General features: G+C 42.7%; 1 protein-coding gene across 5 annotated transcripts in view; it reads right to left on the reverse strand.

Annotated features, from left to right (window-relative positions):
* Window positions 1-18,568, reverse strand: part of UTRN (utrophin) — a 503,173-nt gene that overhangs the window by 309,352 nt on the left and 175,253 nt on the right. For all 5 annotated transcript variants that reach the window (XM_077350828.1, XM_077350839.1, XM_077350815.1 and 2 more), the window contains 5 exons: window positions 11,993-12,148; window positions 10,773-10,910; window positions 8,480-8,632; window positions 3,398-3,583; window positions 1,589-1,761 (listed from right to left, as the gene is read on the reverse strand). In XM_077350828.1, the coding sequence (XP_077206943.1) occupies window positions 1,589-1,761; window positions 3,398-3,583; window positions 8,480-8,632; window positions 10,773-10,910; window positions 11,993-12,148 (806 nt within the window). The remainder of the gene's footprint in view (window positions 1-1,588; window positions 1,762-3,397; window positions 3,584-8,479; window positions 8,633-10,772; window positions 10,911-11,992; window positions 12,149-18,568) is intronic.

An 18,568-nucleotide genomic window follows, 5' to 3' on the forward strand; every position in this document is an offset into this window, starting at 1 on the left:
AGCGGCTATAGTTGTTTATTATTAATGATTATGATACTAGCCTTACAGAAAAATAAATTCCCTATAATAGAAGAAATCTTGACAAATATGAGACACAGACTGATTCTCAGACTATCTGAATCTTGGAGGAAATTATAATGTTGGCACACTACAGTTTTTCTTATTCTGAAATCAGTGCAAACTTATTTGTCCAAACCAGGAAGTGAAGAAAATGATTAGAACATGCAAGGGAGGCAGTACACAATACCAAACCTACTTATAAAACCTTTAAAGCGATATGGCTGTTAGATATAAGCTGGGCCATAACATTAAAAGTGTTTTCCAATTTCCAAGTTCAAAAGGAAAAACAAGCCCAGCCATATTTCCAATTCCATGCAATCTTTTAAAATGTTCATATAATTCAAAAATGGAAAGAGTTGTACCCCACTTTTTACTCCCCAAAGAAATCCCAAAGCAGCTTACACTCTCCTTCCCTTCATCTCTCCACAACAGACACCATGTGTCATAGGTGGGGCTGAGAGAGCTCTGGAAAGCTGTGACTGACCCAAAGTCACCAGCTGGTTTCATGTGGAGGAACAGGGAATCAAACCTAGTTCTCCAGATTAGAGTCCACCACTCTTAACCACTACATCAACAGTATATACCAAGAAGTAGTTGAATCTACTAGAAAGTCAAATTGTTTCACATTTGTTGTTGTTGTTGTTAGTTGTGAAGTTGTGTCCAATCCATTGTGACCCCATGGACAATGATCCTCCAGGCCTTCCTGTCCTCTACCATATCCCGAAGTTGCATTTTCTGGTGCTACTCGTACTAGCCGTCTGCTCATCCCCAGTAGCATATTGGATACCTTCTGACCTGAGGGGCTCATCTTCCGGCGTCATATCATTTTGCCTTTTGGAACTGTCCATAGAGTTTTCATGGCAAGGATACTGGAGTGGTTTGCCATTTCCTTCTCCAGTGGATCACCTTTTGTCAGAGCTCTCTGCTATGACCTGTCTGTCTTGGGTGGCCCTGCACAGCACAGCTCATAGCTTCACTGAGCTACGCAAGCCCCTTCGCCATGACAAGGCAGAGATCCTTGAAGGGGTATTTCACGTTAACTGTGAAATTTTTCTTTTTCTTTTTAAGCTAGAAGATTGGTTTGGCTGCTTATTTATTAAGTAATTGAAAATACCAATGCTTCTGAAAGAACATCAAGGCTTATCAATTTGATCAGTCAGAGATACAGATTCATTCTGAAAACAAAAGTTGCTTTTCCTAATATTTATTGTAGATTAAAAATGCAATATTGGAATACTTTGTATCTATTATCACCTCTTTGAAATATCTTATTGAATGGTTCTCTACACTATTGCTCCATGATGAAACTTGCTTTTAATACTGGAAAAGAAACGTTCTAGCTGTTATTAATAAAGCTGGGATGAGCTGGCTTAAAAATCTGTCTGTTCAATACAGAAAAAATAAACTCACCTCCACCGTCCCAGGCATATCAAGATTCTCCTCTCAGGCGATACCACAGACAGCAGTTTTTCTTGATGGAAACAAGGGGGACAGAGCAGCAAAGAATACACAAAGTCCTATTACTCACCATTTGCAATCATTATACATCCTGTTAATTCTATCCCATTCTGCATTCAGCTGGGTAAGCGAATCCCCTATTTGAAGAGCTTCAGGTCCAGAAGCCTCTAGTATAACATCAGGTTGCTTTTCATGAATAACTGCAATCTGATCCCCAAGTTTGTCCAACATGTCTTTTACATTCTGTAAAACCAAACAAAAGCCACTTAAGTAATCAAAGAAGAAGGGAGCAAATAGTATCCCCTCCAAAACAAGGAAGCCCTTGTTCAGGATAACAAAACACAGCAATGTCTTGGCTATAAAATGCTTTTAAGAAACCTGTATTAAACAAAACAATTATAACCATCAAGTTTTGTAATCACTTTGTACCAGGGACAAACAAAATGGTTTCCTTCTGAATTTGTTTGGCTGTGAACTTGCATCCTTTCAAGAGATGATTGCCCTACATTAAGCTAACACCTGTAATAATAAACTCTTTCTTCTTGGCTTTATACAGAATTTTTAAAAATAAATACACATTATCGCCATGTTAAAACAGACTCTTTTCCTTCAGACACTATAGTGTCTGAATAGGGGCTCCCTATTCAGAGAGCTAGCTTGGTGTAGTGGTTAGGAGCACGGGTTTGATTCCCCACTCCTTCTCCACATGCAACCAGCTGGGTGACCTTGGGCTCACCACAGCCCTGATAAAGCTGTTCTGACTGAGCAGTAATATCAGGGCTCTCTCAGCCTCACCCACCTCACAGGGAGTCTGTTGTAGGGAGAGGAAAGGGAAGGCGAATGTAAGCCGCTTTGAGCCTCCTTCAGGTAGAGAAAAGTGGCATATAAGAACCAACTTCTTCTTCCTCCCACCTTTCTCCCAGCCATAAATCGCTCTGGCCAGCAGAAAAGGGAAGGAGAATCCCCTGGAAGGAATTCCCTTCCACTTTTCTCCCAGACAAGCTTGCCCTGGCCAGAAGACAGGACTGCCGTTGAAGAGGCTTCTCATCTCCCTCTCTACTGGCTGTACAGCCAGGAGAAACAAGGGTGGGATCGCCTGGGAAGGTATTTCCCATCCTCCTCTCTCCAGGCTGCAGAGCTCTCACTGCCAGCTCAGTGGCCTTGGATTCCTTCCTACAAACTGTGTGGGCCTTCCCCGCACTGGCCCATCTTTCTCATGCTGCCTGAGTAAAGGTGCCAGCAGCCAAGGAAGGGTGACAATTGCTGGATTACCATGGAAGAGAAGGATTTCCATGAAAGAGTTTGCCCATCTCCCTCTCTCCTGACAGTGGAGCTCTCACTGCCAGCTCAGCAGTCTTGGGCTCTCTCCTGCAGCTTCTTTAAACTGGGCTGAAAGAGGGAGCCAGAGGCAGTAGAGCCAGTGTGGAGAGTGTTCTCTGCACCAGCATGGCTGTCTTGGGCTCACTTATGCAGCCCATATAAAGGGGCATGCCAGGGAGCCAGAAGCTGCCTCAGACTCTCTGGTATAGCCCCATTGTGCCAGAGGACCTGAAACAGCTAGAAGGCAGGAAGATCCACTTTCTCCAAGGAAATCGCACACACACTTTCTCAAGGCTGCTGCTTACTGTGGCCGGGAGAAAGGTGGAAGGGAGCTCCCTTCCTTCTTTAGGCCACATGGCCAGGGAAGAGGGAGATGGGGTGCCTCTTCAACAATCCCGTCTCCGTTGCATCTTGCTGTGAAGTCAGGAGAGAGGGAGACGTGATGCTTCTTCACTGACAATCCTGTCTCCCTTTCTCCTGAATGATGCAGCCCATATAAAGAGGCTCAATGCGCACTATTTTTATTCTTTAATCTAGTGCATGTTTCAGTCCCCATTACCTTTAAAGAATCTTCTTGAGTAGAAAAATCTTCATAGATACCAGCATGAAGTTCTGGGGCATTAAGCAAGAGCTCAGCATCAGCCATAGACAGTAAAATTTTGTTTATTTCAACCAGGTATTCTGCAGGGAATGGAGATGTTCTAAGTATCGACGAATAAGGACCTTGAATCCCCTGGTGAGTTGCCTGAGGAGGAAAATAGCCACCCAAGTTAAATTAATTCAGTTAATTTAACTAATTCTATCGATTTCTTTAAAAACAACGCAAGCTTCCTTATGAAGTAGATGCATTTGTGTGGCCACAGCTAAAACCTGCTTCAGTTTTAAGGTGAAAAAAATTTTTTTTAATCCACGCTTTAAGGATATGTGTTTCTATTTGTGCACCTGATAGTACCTGAGGTTATGTGAAGGAAGCAGGAAAGCATTGCCTTATTTAGACTGTATTCCTGAAAAACTAAGTCTACAAGATGTTTTCCAGCATCAGTACATGCTCTTTGCAGTCCCATCCCCCATCCCCCATTTCAGTTTGAGAATCTGTATCTTTAATCAATTTTATAGCCATTCAGGTTATTAATACTGCCAAGGCTGTTTACAAAGTGTACAGTCTTCCTGACACTGCAGAGATACAGTTCTTCCTATACGTAGATGAGTGGTTAACTGCTGTGTATATAGAAAATATTCAAAAGGAGCATTCATCGACAAAGTTAAACTTCGTAGGTGTACACTTTAATTGAGAAAGTCGAAACTGGTTCCAACAAAGGAAATCCAGTTAACAAGCTCCACTTTACATCCTAACCAAATAACTTAGTAGTATTTAAACCAGATACAGCTTTTGATACTTTTCAGATATCCAAAATGGACAAATACAGAAAAATGTGACATTTTTGGGACCGCTGGATAGTTGAAGTTAAAAGGTGTTTAAAGGGGTTGAACATGGTTTGGAGAAGGTGTTTAAATCCCTTTAAATACTTCAGAGTTCACTTGTACTACTTGTACTTGTACTATTTGTACTACGGCTTGCAAAAGGCATATAGGTTTTAAAGGAACTGCATTACCTGCCCCAATCTTTGTAAACTTGAGACCCCCAGAGCCAAAGATTCACCCAGATCAATTCTCCATTATAGTCTATGGGGAATATCAACTATAATGGCTCCCATAGGGCACGGGTTTCACAATGGCCACAGAAGTGGGTGGGAATTAATTTTTAATATATAATTTTTTTAAATCAAAATTACCAGTGATATGACCATAAATGGCCATGTCAACCCACCCCTCCCAAATGACAACCAATGATCAACCTGGAGGGGGTGGGAAGGGGAGGGGTCCTGCCCATACAAATCCTTGCTGGCTGATGCTCATCGCATGTGGTAACAACTGGAATCCAGAGAGATAAGTACTCTCACTTTATAACTTAACTGTGGGGCAGGGGGCAACATAGACCTGCCCCAGCCCTGTTTTTCGTGTTGGTGTGGGCATGGGGGTGATGAAGTGGCATAGACCTGCCCTGACCCTGTTTCTGCAGGCTCCCACTGCAGGCTCCTTTTGGTGAAGAAGAGCAGCCTGGTAGCCAGCTCAGAGTCCAGATATGGCTCTGTTCACAAATCATCTGAAAATATTTCTGTGCTGTCACTTCCAGTGTTGTGGGATTGGCCTAGCAATGTCATTTATGACATGTAACTTCCAGGGGTATTGCAGGAAGGTGTGACCTGCTGACGTCTCTTTCAGGATTTCTCGAAGCCTGAATAATGTTTTAGGGGTTTCTCAATGGTAAAAAGGTTGAGAAAGGCTGCCATAGGATATAATGAAGCTGAAAAAAAATTCAGTATCACTGAATAGTTACCAGATCTAAACACCATATCAATACCAGGATTCAGGAATATCCAGAAATACCAAGATTTTGGAGGTTCAATATATTCAAACCCCCCAAAGATAATTTTTTTAAAAAAACTGCATACCCCTAGTATCAGTTATAGTAATAAAGGTGGGAAATACCATTTCAGAATTCTTAAAGTGATACAATCCACAAAACTGTGTGGAATTAGTTTATTGGCATGGCAAAGTCAATTCTCTGGTGCAGAATCAGAACAAAGACTTGACACCCTAAGAGCATGTACATATTCCCTGAATTGGTGAACCAATGAACAGAACACACTCTCCAGACTTCCTTTTGAACTGTGTTCCATCAAGTAATTTTTACAACCTGTTCTTCAGTGTAACTTTTCTGTTGTTATGGAGATACACTTATTGTATGGGGCCACACAATAACTGATATTATGATATCACAATAACTGATAACACAATAACTTGAATGGAGAACATTCTTCATGTAAAAGTGATAGAATGAAAGGCAGTAAAGAATGTGCCACTCTCTTTTATGAAAATAAAGCAAGGAGCTACAAATAACGCTACTATAAATGTATCATAAACAACAAGCAGGTACAATACCTGTGTAACAAGTTTGGGGCTGCAGTTATCACTAAGGTGCAGTTCAACAAATAGTTTCACAAATTCTGACTATACAGGACATGTTTTTAAAAATTCCCCTTGAGATAGTTCTATCTGCAAAAGGGCTCAATGCAAACTGTCACAAGTTTGGTTTTTCAGCCACAGAAGAACCATAAGCACTTCAAGATGCTTTTCAGATTGGGGGGAGCAGTTTTTTTGTGTAAACCCTGTACAATTGTATACACAATTTATTTTGTTTGCTCTGTACTGTACTGACTAAGGCGCATGGTTTACCAGATTAATTATGATGTAAACGAGTTAGTTTATGCAGTTGCCTCATGAAGAAAACTTTATATGTCACAGTCAAATATTTCACCGCAACTTTCAGTCACAGCATCTAACAGAACAGAATATTTGGTTATAAATGAGGAATTTTCTAAATAGTTAAGAGCAGAAGAAGCACTAAACAGGGCAATATTAATATTAAACATTTTAAAAAACAAAATGGGCCATAACTTACAACCATTTAGGGTGTAGGTTCAGTTTTCAATGAATGAATAAAGCAGAAATCTGTATTTATGTATGTAATTCAAACACTTTGTGAAGAGGTCAGTGAATATATGTCCTCAGTTAAGCAATCAATACTTGAGTATAGCTTACCTTTAATGTGTTCCAAATTGATGCTAGAGCCTTTTTGCTCCCTTTGCAACATACTCACAGCTATAGTAGTGTCAGTAGTTGCAATTACATTCCTACGCAGATAAATTCAGCTATCACTGGACTCAAGCTTTGCTCTTCCCACTCAAAGTTATCAAATTGAAGGCAATACAATATGACTTTTCTCTACAGACAGGTAAAATTGTTCTACAGAAGAATTTTCTATTTTGGTCTATGTTTTCACATTAAGCAGGATACAGTATTACCAGCACTGTTTCCCTAATTGGATACTAAAAGGACTCTACTGTTCTACATTCAGAGAACCCAGAATGTAGACAAAAATCTACATCTGTTTATTGGTTACAATAATTGCAAGAAAATGCTAGCAAGCCACGATGGCTCATGGCTACCCACATGCAGTTCTCAAGACAAGAGATAAGCAGAGGTGGTTTGCCACTGCCTTATTCTGCATAGCAACCTGTCCCTCTTGCTAGTCCCCCAAGGTGAAAAGTTTTCTGTTCCACAGCATCTTTAAGACCAACCAAGTTTAATTCTGGGTATAGGTTTTAGTGTGCATGCCATTTTTCCAACTTACACTGTCATCTGAAAGCCACTGTTAGTCTCTTGGGGAAAAATTACAGATAACTATCAACAAAACTGGACACTCAGTTAAATGGACTTTAGACATCATTATTAAAGGCTATGTCAGCATCATTCTTTTCTCTATAATTTGTCTAGTGCTATGGAAGAGCCCAAGATATTGATGTCTTTAATTATAAAGTTCTATAATCAGCATGAAAAGTTGACAAATTGCCTAGTATACAAACTTGCTTGAAAAACAGGATTTCTTGCTGCTAATTTAAAAATCAAGTCTTAAGACTGACAGGCAGTACCATACTAAACTGATTTCAAAGGACTCAGGAGGATGTTATACTGCACTAAAAGTAACTGAGAAAACAAGATTCATTAGAACCAGAAATTGTAAGAGCATTACTATATAATATAAGGAAATTCTAATTCCAGGAGGCAATGTTACAATGTTCAAAATATGGATCAATTATCTGATTTAGTAGAAGTCAGTTTTATATGTGTCTACACCCAAACTATGCAATTAACTCAAATGGAGAGCTATATTCTCAGTTCAACCTGCAAGCGGCAACACCTGTAGCAAATGAATAAGCAGGATTGTGGCACATTTTACAACCAACAGCCTGATTAATCCTTACAACGTACTGTGTGGCCTCATTTGGAATATGGAGATATTATAGCATTGGAAAAGTTTCAAAAAAGAGCAGGTATAATTATTAAGGGGATAGAGCACCTTCTAAGTATGGTCTATTATCCAACAGGAAGTTTTTCAAAATTAGTATAAGAACCTTGTGATTTCTTTCCTAATGAAGAAAAGGCCCTTGGTTCACTCTCATTCATGTACCCGTATGCCAGAGGTTCTCCTAATAACTTTAAAATAGAACATCTATGATATGTTTAACATTTGTGCGCTTCTTCGTGGATTACACAGTAGGAACTATTTATTTATTTATTTATTTATCATACTTATATACCGCCCTCCCCGGAGGCTCAGACAACACTACTGCTGTTTTTATGCTGGTGTTTTTATGGAGAAGATGAATGTCCTATGTATATGAATTGGTAAGCAAAAGTATACATATATATTTATGAACTGTGACTGTACCTCAATTCAAGGCATGCTATCCTTTTCTTCCAGAACATTAAGCTGAAAGATAGATAGTTTACTGATGGTTTTACTAAACTCTTTTACATTTTTATGGTATTAAAGCACTATAAAAGCAACAAATGACATCATGGGGAGACAAAATGCTGAGCTAGAATGTATCTGATTCCAGCAATTTTTTTCTACTGATAGATCTTCCCTCTGGTTTAAAAAAAAGTAGTCAAACAGTGCCTGGATCACTGGGTGATAACAAAAGGACAAACACTTTTCGAAATAAAAAACAGCTACCTGTAGTTTCTGCTCATCATCTGCTTCCTGTAGCCCTGAGAACTGTCCATCTGTCTCATTGAGCCAATTTAAGAGACTTTCTTGGTCAGTCTTATACTGTGAAGATGAAGGAGAGATATCCACCAACTTTCCCCTTTGCAAGGACCATAGTTCCTAGAACCAAACAAAAGAAAGTGGGACAAAATAAAAGTGGTTAAGGGAAGAGGGCAAAAAGAAGAAATATATGTAGAAATCGGAGTCCAAAAATTAATTTCACTGCCTGTGACTTGGTTTTTAATGCTTAAATCATTTACAAATTTTAAACGATGCTTTTGCAAGATGAGATGCCACCATTGTCACTAGCAAAGAAGACAGGGAATTTGAAATGGATGATGAACCTGAATCGTACTATTCCTTTAGGGGAGTGGGAAATATTATGGAACAAAACTGTGAAACAGACAAAAATTGGTATAAGATGTTTTATAGATGGTATGTGACTCCTAAGCTGTTAGGTAAAATTTCTGGAAACTGTGACATAAAATGCTGGAAATGTAGGGGAAATTGGTTCCTTTTTTCATATGTGGTCGACATGTAAAAAAATGCAAAAATTCTGGAAAAAATTCATGATATTTTAGAAGGTATGTTGAAAGTTAGATTTCCATTTTGTTCTGAATTTATGTTACTGGTTAGTGTTCCTCGAAAAGCTGGTGATTTCTTCTTTCATGCAACAACGGCAGCACGACTGGTGGTGGCTAGGATGTGAAAACAACAGGACACCCCCAAAGTCACTGATTGGCTTGAGAAATTGGGAGAGTTGGCCAGAATGGCAAAGCTTACAAATCTAATGAACAATCGTTCTGCAGATGAATTCCAGGAACTCTGGAACTATTATATCAACTGTCTAGGTAGTTAGTTTAGGAATGTATTAGAAGATGGCAAGGCATAATGGATTATATTCTATGTTTTATGTATTTTTTTTCTTATTTTCTCTTCTCTCTGTTCTATGTAAACTTCAATAAAAGCTAGTTTTACCAGCAGTTTATTTAAAAAAGAAGAAGACAGGGAATTTGGGAGTAAAAGCAGTTCAAAGTCCTGCACTCTATTGATTACAGATAACCAACCGTCTTTTAATACTCTGGCAAACAAATGCCCCCTCAAGCTTCAGCAGACCATGAATTTCTCCTTTACTCATTGGAAGTAGTAAATGAGATGCACAAGATATCACCATTTACAGAGGAGAACTAGGGAAAGACACAGTGCAGATTATTTTATTTATGTATTTATTTATTTATTTATTTATTTATTTATTTATTTATTTATTTATTTATTTATTTATTTATTTATTTATTTACAGATGCATATCCCTGAAATTTAATTTTAACCAAAACAGAGGTATTACTAGTTGTGTGGGAGAGAAGGATTGACTACAGAATTGGGACATCTCCTGTTCTGGATGGGGTTGCACTCCCTTCTAGGGATAGGCACAAACCATTTCACAACCGTAAATCTGTCTCAGATTTGGCTGGTTCTTGCTCCTCCCAACACATATTCAAAGACAGCACCTCCCCTGAACAATTCCTGGACTTTTTGTCCAGTTGAGTTTGGGCCATTTAAACTCTCTGTTTCACTCCCCCAACCGTTTCAAACAGGAGGGAAGCAAAATGGAGGTTTTAAATGACTGGCTGCCATTTCAGGAGACCTTGTATTCCCAAGAGACAACTAGCCGTCAACCCCACCCCCCCTTACACACATATTTAAGAAGCCAGGAAAGGCACCTAAATCTGATGGGGAAGGGACTGGCTGATTGGCACTGTATCATATATATTGGCACCCTATCATATATAGTTACCTTCATACTTCTTTCTGGCTACTATGGTGTTTCCTCTCCTGTGACATTTGCTTCGTTTCCCACTGGCACTTCAGTGTCTACAGGTTCAGTGTTTTTTCAAGAAACCCTTGTGCATAAAGTTTGTAGGCTAGCAAGCACCATGGAGGAGAAATGTATCTGCAGCAGCCAACGAGAATTACATGGGGAGCAATGACTCAAGACCCAAGCTAACAGGTGATGGAAACGCTCACATTTATGTATCAGAAAGGAACTGCTTAGGACCATAATGAGGGTATTTGGAGGGCATCTGAAATTAAAGTAAACCTGATGTTGAGTATAAATGTTAAAATGGCAACAAAACCTGGACACGGATACATGTAACAGACTTTTCAGACGCTGTCATGTTTGTCTGGACCCCACTGTGAACGGGGCAGGAGAAAGAGTCTGAAAGTTTCCTCACACTTGAAGGCAATAGCCTAGGCTGACCTTGTTGCTGCTGTGCCTTGTCTGCAGGAACAGGAGCTGCAAATGGATTTTTTCTCTCCTGCTGTCTTCTGCAAGTTGCTGTAGTAACTGCTCACCTCTTTGTAGAACCTCTTCAACTTGAGCCCTTTCTTCATCCAACTAAATTTATTCAAACATAATATTACAAAACAATTAGCACTACTTCTTTTAAATGGAGATAGTGACTGGATTTAGTCATGTTTTGTACTCTCAGGGTAAAGCACTTTTTCCACTTCCCTCTTTCACTCACATGCCTGGGGAAAAGGAAGAAGAACAGGAGGAAGAAGAACCACCAGAGGAGCCTCAATTGCCTACCCTTCCTCTCCCCATAACAGATACCCTGTGACATTGCTGAGTCTCAGAGAGCTCTGAGAGAACTCAAGGTCGCCCAGCTGGCTGCAGGTGGAGGAGAAATGGGAAATCAAACCCAGCTTGGTGGATTACAGGCTACCACTCTTAACCACTGCACTATCAAGACCCCCAACGATAGTGAATCACAACTGCAAATTAAAGAGAACATGAAAGTGTGTTTCATACTGGATGGTCTGTTTATGTATTTTGTACTCTGGCAAATTAAAGATGCTTGTTGGAAAATGCATATAATACATCTATGTCCTAAGCAATTTTCAACTGAAAAACAAAAATTACAGTTCTCTGGGTAAAACTGAGGATGGCCCTTCTTTATCATTTAAGTTTTGCTTGAATGTAGAGTTGCATAACTAGTGGCAAAGTAGTGGAACAGCTCACAGCACTTAAACAGTACAGAGACTGCGGCCCTTTTAGGCTGAATGTAGAGTTGCCAATATGAAAGGAAGAAGGTCCCTATTCTCTTGGTAATATATAACCCACTTTATCACATTTCCTTCCATTACTGTGAAGCCCCAGGCTACACGGAAGGAATCATAGAATGGCCAGACTTCTGCTTGATGTACACAATTCAAAACTAGAAAAATTGAAAAGGAGGCTATAGGGACTAATTGAAATTGAAAGTAAGATGGCATGGAGCAATAACTTTATATAAGGGACTGCATTTTGAATATATATCCAGTTCTATGACTGGGTCAAAAAGAAAATTTATGCATTTACAAATGGCTCCAAATTTGATTCCCAAGAAATAAGAGCCAAAATGTTGATGTTTATATTTGGGCAGGAGCAAATGAATGGCGTGTTCTTAAAAAAAAAGTTACTGTATGCTCACAAACCTTTTCATCTTCATCATTTGATTCCATGTGCTTCTCTACAATAGTCAGCATGTCCTGTAGCTCACACTCAAATTTATCCAGAAATGTGGAATCTACTACAGTTCCATGGGGCTCTTGCTTAGTATGTACTTTATGACCCTCCCAACTGAAAAGCATCTGAAATAAATGCAGGCACAAACAATACATGCAAGAATTAGGTAACAATTTCAACTCACAAATATACAGCATATCACTTCCCTCAGCCCAAATCCTTCAAATGCTTCCTTGATCTTCTGCTTCATGACTTCTGGTTGCCTTTCATTCCTCTCAATCACATTCAACCCATCTTTTCTGGTATCTGCTCTAATGCAATAATGCAAGTTTCCCAAATATCCATCCCTTGATATATCTTCCTTCTCAAACTACTATCTAATTTCCCAACAAAACCTCCTAGCACACTCAAATTTCTCTCACTCATCTCTTGACCTACAATATGTGTCCTACCACCATTTTTTTACTGCAAAATCCAAAAGTCTTTAGTCCTCAACTTTCTGATCCTGCATGACCTCTCTGCCGTCTTTGACAGAACTGATTCAAGTGACCAAAAGCCATCGCTGATGTGCTCTAAGAGGAGGGTGTAAACAGCAGGTTATCGTGTGTGCTGAACAGGGATGACAAATTACAGATTAAATAAGAAAGGCTCCATACAGAATGCTGACAAAAGTTAAGAGAGCTGGTGTGTTTCTGCCTATGAATAAGAACAAGATTGCTTCCTGTAACTGATTTTCTCCAAGTGGTGATGTGTGCAGTCACACTGACAGGAATTAAACCTGCACAGATTCAAATAACAGAAATTTTTAGAGCTGAGCTTAAATGTTTTTTTAGTGCTGGCTCCACTCACTGTAAGTCCCAAGTAGCACGGCTCTACAGAGAGTGGAGCAATAATTCCCGCTTAGTCCTTCTTCCCTAGATGCAGCAGAAGAAAGGTAGGCAGTTGTGCAACTGCACAGATGACTGTTCAAAGAATATCAGTTATACAGCCTGTGATCTCTGAGCATCACAATAACAACAGGATAAAACTAGCAAATGGAAATTCTCATAAACAGTGACAAAACTAACAGAAGGCATGTAACAATAACCTTTGGAACTGGAGGCTAAAGGTGCATCAGACATTTGAAGAACTATTTGATGGAACTGTGAGGATCCACCCACCCATCCACCCAAGATCCCCCTTCATTACTGGGTCCCCCCTCCTTTTTAATAGGCATCTCTTTTTACAGTTTAGTGCCAAGAAGATCTGAAACCTGGGGAGTCTCAAAAATGCACCTCGGCTCAGATATGACTTTGGAAAATCTCGGGGAAGAAGAAGAGTATGCTGACATTATAACCAGATTAAATGCAATGTCACCCTGCTCAAGGTTCTTCACGCTCAGTAACAAAAGAGTTTTCAACTCTGGAACACCCTGGCTTAATCTGCCATTACATTAACCAGGGTACGGTTCCTCTTTTCTTTTTTCCACAGTCAAGAAGACACTCAAGTCTTTAATTTATGCTCCATCCTGTTTCAGGAGCTATTTTGACTTACCTAAACTTTTGTGTCAAAGCAGATCTGGCTCAGTTCTACCTAATTAAAGCATGTTAATTATATTGCCTCACTCAGGCTCTTTGTACCCATGGAGATTTAGCTGACAATAATCTAATCAAGGTATTTTTCCCACTTCTCCTGCCAAAGTTTGACAGCACAAACCTTCAAACTGCACAGTCAAATTTTATTATTATTATTATTATTATTATTATTATTATTATTATTATTATTATTATTATTATTATTATTATTATTATTATTATTATTATTATTATTATTTCCCGCCACTCCCAAATGGCTCGCGGCGGGTTACAATGTCTTAAAAACCCATTAAAACTCCCATTAAAAGACTTTAAAATGTCACAACATGGCAGCACAATAATAAGATCCCCTTCCTACCCCCATTCCTAAAAAAAAGGGGGGTGGATGAGAAGGAGGTCAACAATGTTCAAGAAGCCCGGGGGAGAGCAGTCGATGTTCTGCTCTCATGTTCATGTCTTGGACAGGGGATGAGGGGGGCAGGTTCCCATGACTAGCTATAGGGCTCTTCTCCATAAAAAGACCTTTGCACGTTAGAAGAAAGTTCTCCTACTGCCTGAACACGCCTGCAACTGCTATGCAGGCTGATTTTCTTTTCCTGCTCCTTGGGTCTCAGTTCTGTTTGCCCCTGGACCTCTCCAGGGGTCAAGCGCAGGATTTCAAGTAGTATGGTCCTTTCCTAAATCTCTCCAATTCCCTTCCTGCTACTTTTTAAAAGTGTGCCCTTCTGTTGGTGCGTGTGTATTGGTTACCTGGGGTACTTAGTTCTCAGGTGTCTAATGTAGGTTCGATATTTTTATTCTTTTTACTTCATTTTGTATACAACAAAGTTATTTGCGTTTACAGTCATTCTGTTTCTTCATAATTTTATTTTGGGAAATCCCACTGAGATTCACCCTGGTACAAACAGACTTATAAGTCCTGCATTATTCCTTTACTAGATTTAAAGCCTATTTTAAGTGACCATAAAATGGGCGCTAGAGGCCGTTGGACCCCCCCCCCCCCCCGCCGACTCCAAAAGGCTTCTGTGTAGGCATGGACTGCAGAAGCCTTTATCCTCCTCCCCCACGCGGACCACGGAAGACCGAAGCGCGGCCGGAGGTGCATCAGGGGGCCTACCTGTGTGCGGCGGCGTTGGGTGCTCAGCGGGCGGGAGCTGTGGGGAGACTTTGAGCGTGCGGGCCGGCGGCGGCGGCGGCCACGGCGTCGGAGCGGGGGCGTCCCAGCGGCGGCGCCAGGGCGTCCCAGCGGCGGCGCCAGGGCCAGCAGCAGCGGCGTTGGAGGTGCAGGGCGGACGGCGGCAGCGCGGCTCTGGCGTTGCATCGGTGGCGCGGGCGGGGCAGCAGCGGCGTCTGTGGCGGCGTTCGAGGCGCAGCGCGTACGGCAGCAGGCCACAGCTGGCAGAGCGGCTGGGCGGGGCTGTGTTGGGGGTGCGGACGCGTCAGTGGCGGCGACGGCCGGGGAGAGGCAGGGATCGGGGAAGCAGCTAAGGGTGAGTCGTGGGCTGGGGGTGGTAAGGGGGTGGGCGGTGTGGGGCGCGGACGTATTCTCGTGCCGGGTGCGGAAAGGGCGTGCGGCGGGGCAGTCGGGGATGGCGTCGGGGATGGGCCAGGTTCGTTGGGCGAGGTAGGTGGGCAGTGTCGTGTAGAGAGGGGTGGGAATCAGGAGCTTCGTGGCTCCTGATTCGCTCCTCCGAGTTTTTATCCCGGACAGAACCTGCCCTAACTCCGCTCCACCAGCCCTTACTCTTTTATTTCGTCTGCGGCACCCGCAGCGCCACGGGCGGTTTAAAGATGGAATTCTTTTAAAGCTAATTTCTCCCTTTTTAAGGTCCATTTTGGGTAACAATGGCAAGTCCTTCTCACAGGGAGAAGAGATGATAGAGCAGACTGGGCAATTGCAGAGGATCCAGGCCTGCATTAGATGAGCAAAAGCAGAAATGTTTCCACACAGTAGCATATAAACATCTTGTGCACAGTTTTCTGGGATTGAATAAGATGTGGGATAGGGAAGTGGAGTACTGAAAGGCCAGATTCTCCAAGCTGTGAGCCTCATTTTGGAGATATCTGGGTGGAGAATCTAACTGCAGCTCTGGGAAAGGTCCCAAAGGCAGAAAAAGTATAGGAAGTCCACTGTGTCTAAACACAGAAGGGATTAAACTAAGTTTGGCATGACCAAGTTAGTGCAATAGTATGCAGTTGACACCTGAGATTTGCATTGAAAAAAATGGTTTATTTCAAGTTCAACTGGATCTGAATCTGAAATGATTTCCCAAATCATTTCCCAAATCATTTCCCAAATCATTTCAGATTCAGATCCAGTTGAAATAAGCCAATTTTTAATCCAGGAATCCCAAATCATCCAAACCCCTATAATGATAGGGGTTAGGGTAATTTGGGATTCCTGGATTAATTTGGCTCTGAGGCATTTAAATGCCGAAGTCTGCCAAACAGCTGATCCTACTGAGAGAAGTCTTTCAGAGGGATCAGCTGCTTGACAACTGTGGGGGGAGGGGAACTGAAATCATCCCTCCCTGCACAGCCCAACAGCCAGCTGATCTGAGGAGAGGCTTCTTTCCCTGATCAGCTCTGGCTGTGGAGGCAGGATTTAAACCACCAAACCACCACAACCACCTCCCACACACACAGGGTCTGACAACCACTTTAGGTTCTCTTCCCTTGGAAGTAGAGAAGCGGAACGAAGGGTTTAAATTTCTGAGGTCCATTTAAACTGAACAGCTGAATAGTTTAAATGGCTGGCATTTCAGAGCTGCCTTTCACTTACCTCTGTTTAGAAGGGAGGGAAGCAAAAATGAGCACTGGATGGAATGGCTTGGAATCATTTAAATGGCCCAAATCACCTGAATCAACTCAGGCTTCCATTATTTGAGCCATTCAATCTAATGGGGGTTGTGACTCAACTTGGGGGAGTGCAAAAACAACCCAAATCAACATTGATTGGGGGGGGTTGAAAAATTGTCCCAAATCCCACATCCCTAGTTGGCATACCTCGCAATATACTGACAATCACCTTGATGAGGAGAAGCAAAGCAAAAAAAAAGCATCTATTCCACAACAGCATGAATGCATCTCCCAGTGAATGCCCTTCTGCTGCAACAGGCTGCATACTTGTGATTAGTCTATGAAGTGAAAATAGCCTTCAGGATGCCCAGTGCCTGAAGACGAAACACTCATGAGTTTAGGAGGTTTTTGTTTTTTGGGGAGGGGGCATCTTTAATCCGCTCCTGCGGAGCAGATTAAATTAAGCAGTAAGGGCTATTGGGGAGGAGTTAGGGTGGGCTCTGTCCAGGATAAAAACTCGGAGGAGCGAACCAGGAGCCACAAAGCGGCTCCTGATTCGCTCCTCCGAGTGGCACTCCAGGGCCAAGTGTCCAATTGGGAGGCGCGCGAAGCGTGCCTCCCTATTGGACACTTGGCCCGTCTGCGTAACTAAGGCTCTGCCGAATGCCGCGCCTCCAACTCTGCAGTCCTCCCGAGCCGCCATCCTCGCCGGATCGCCGCCAGGGAGGAGGCTCGCCCCATGCTGCTGGCCTCGGGGGAAACTGCTTCCCCTCAGGCCGCCGACTGCCCTTCAACAACGATGCCGCTCCTACCTGCGCTGCCTCCCACAAATGCGGCCATCCCCGCCCTTCCCACCCCCACCCCAAACGCCCCTCGCAGTCCGCCAGCGCCCGCGACCTTTTCACCCACCCCCACACTTCCTACTCGCCACTTCGCTGCCTTTCCAAGCTGGTCCCCATCGCCACCGCGTCCAGGCCGCTTCCCTGCCTCTCCATTGCCACCGCGTCCAGCTCCCAAGCTCCTGGGGCAGCTTCCCTTTGGCGACGCCGCTGCGGGCAGGCCTGACTCTCCACGAGGCCGCCAGTGAAAAGCAGGCCGCTGTCCACCCGCTCCGCCGCCAACGCCCTGTCGATGCGTCGCCAGGCCAACCCAAGATGGCGCCCGCACCACAACGCCCCCACAAACTCCTGCCCTCGCCAGCCGCTGAGGAGACCAGCGCCGAAGACAGGTAGGCCGCTTCCCCGAAATCCAGGCCCAGCCCCGCTGAAGCCTTCCGCGGTCCGGAGGGGGGAGGAGGAAAAAGGCTTCTGCGGCCCCACGGACGCCGCGGCCAGCCTCGCTGACCCGCACCACGTTGTCCACGGCTATGCAGAAGCCTTTGGGAGTTGGGGGGGAAGCCGAGGCCATCTAGCGCCATTTTATTTTATTTAAAATTGAAATGGGCTTTAGATCTAGTCCTCTAATAACTGTTGTGAGACCTCCTCCCTGGCCTTGGTATAATGTGCATTTGCATATATATGTTTTTTTATTGAACTATTTTCATATAATTTATTTTAAATGCTTTAATGTTTTGATGTTCCCCATATTGGGGACCTTATCTGGATAAAAAAAAAGAAGTACAGAGATGCCTTAAAATAAACAACAACCACATTTTGGATCTGCCCTGTGAGACTGAATAGACATTCTGAAACAGCACACCAACCAGAAGTGCAGTTGCAGGCATAGAAGAATGAAACGCCTAACTAAGGCTCAATTGACATGATGTCATATGAGGTGGGTACAGTAGCTGACTAGCCTTGATAGAGCTGTAAGGGCCTCTGGTGTGTAGTTGAAGCAGAGGAGAGGATTTTGTCAGATCTCAGAACTCAGCAGGGCCAATCCTGGCTAGTATTTGGATGGCATTCCTCCAAGTAACACGAGGGGTCATGATGCAGAGACATGCAATGGCAAACTACCTCCAAACATCTCTTGCCTGGCTACCAGACAATCCTTGGATCTCCTGGCTACCCTGCACACACCACATGATCAATAATGAGAGGAGAGTAATTGCTTCTTAAAATCTTTGTCCTTTTTCTTCTTAGAATATATCTCATTCATTCATCCATCCATCCATCCATTTATTTACCTGCCACCGCTCTTAAGCAAGGCAGTCCCTGGTGGCTTACAACAAGT

This window comes from Paroedura picta, chromosome 1 (assembly GCF_049243985.1).
Source record: "Paroedura picta isolate Pp20150507F chromosome 1, Ppicta_v3.0, whole genome shotgun sequence".
NCBI classification, from domain to species: domain Eukaryota; kingdom Metazoa; phylum Chordata; class Lepidosauria; order Squamata; family Gekkonidae; genus Paroedura; species Paroedura picta.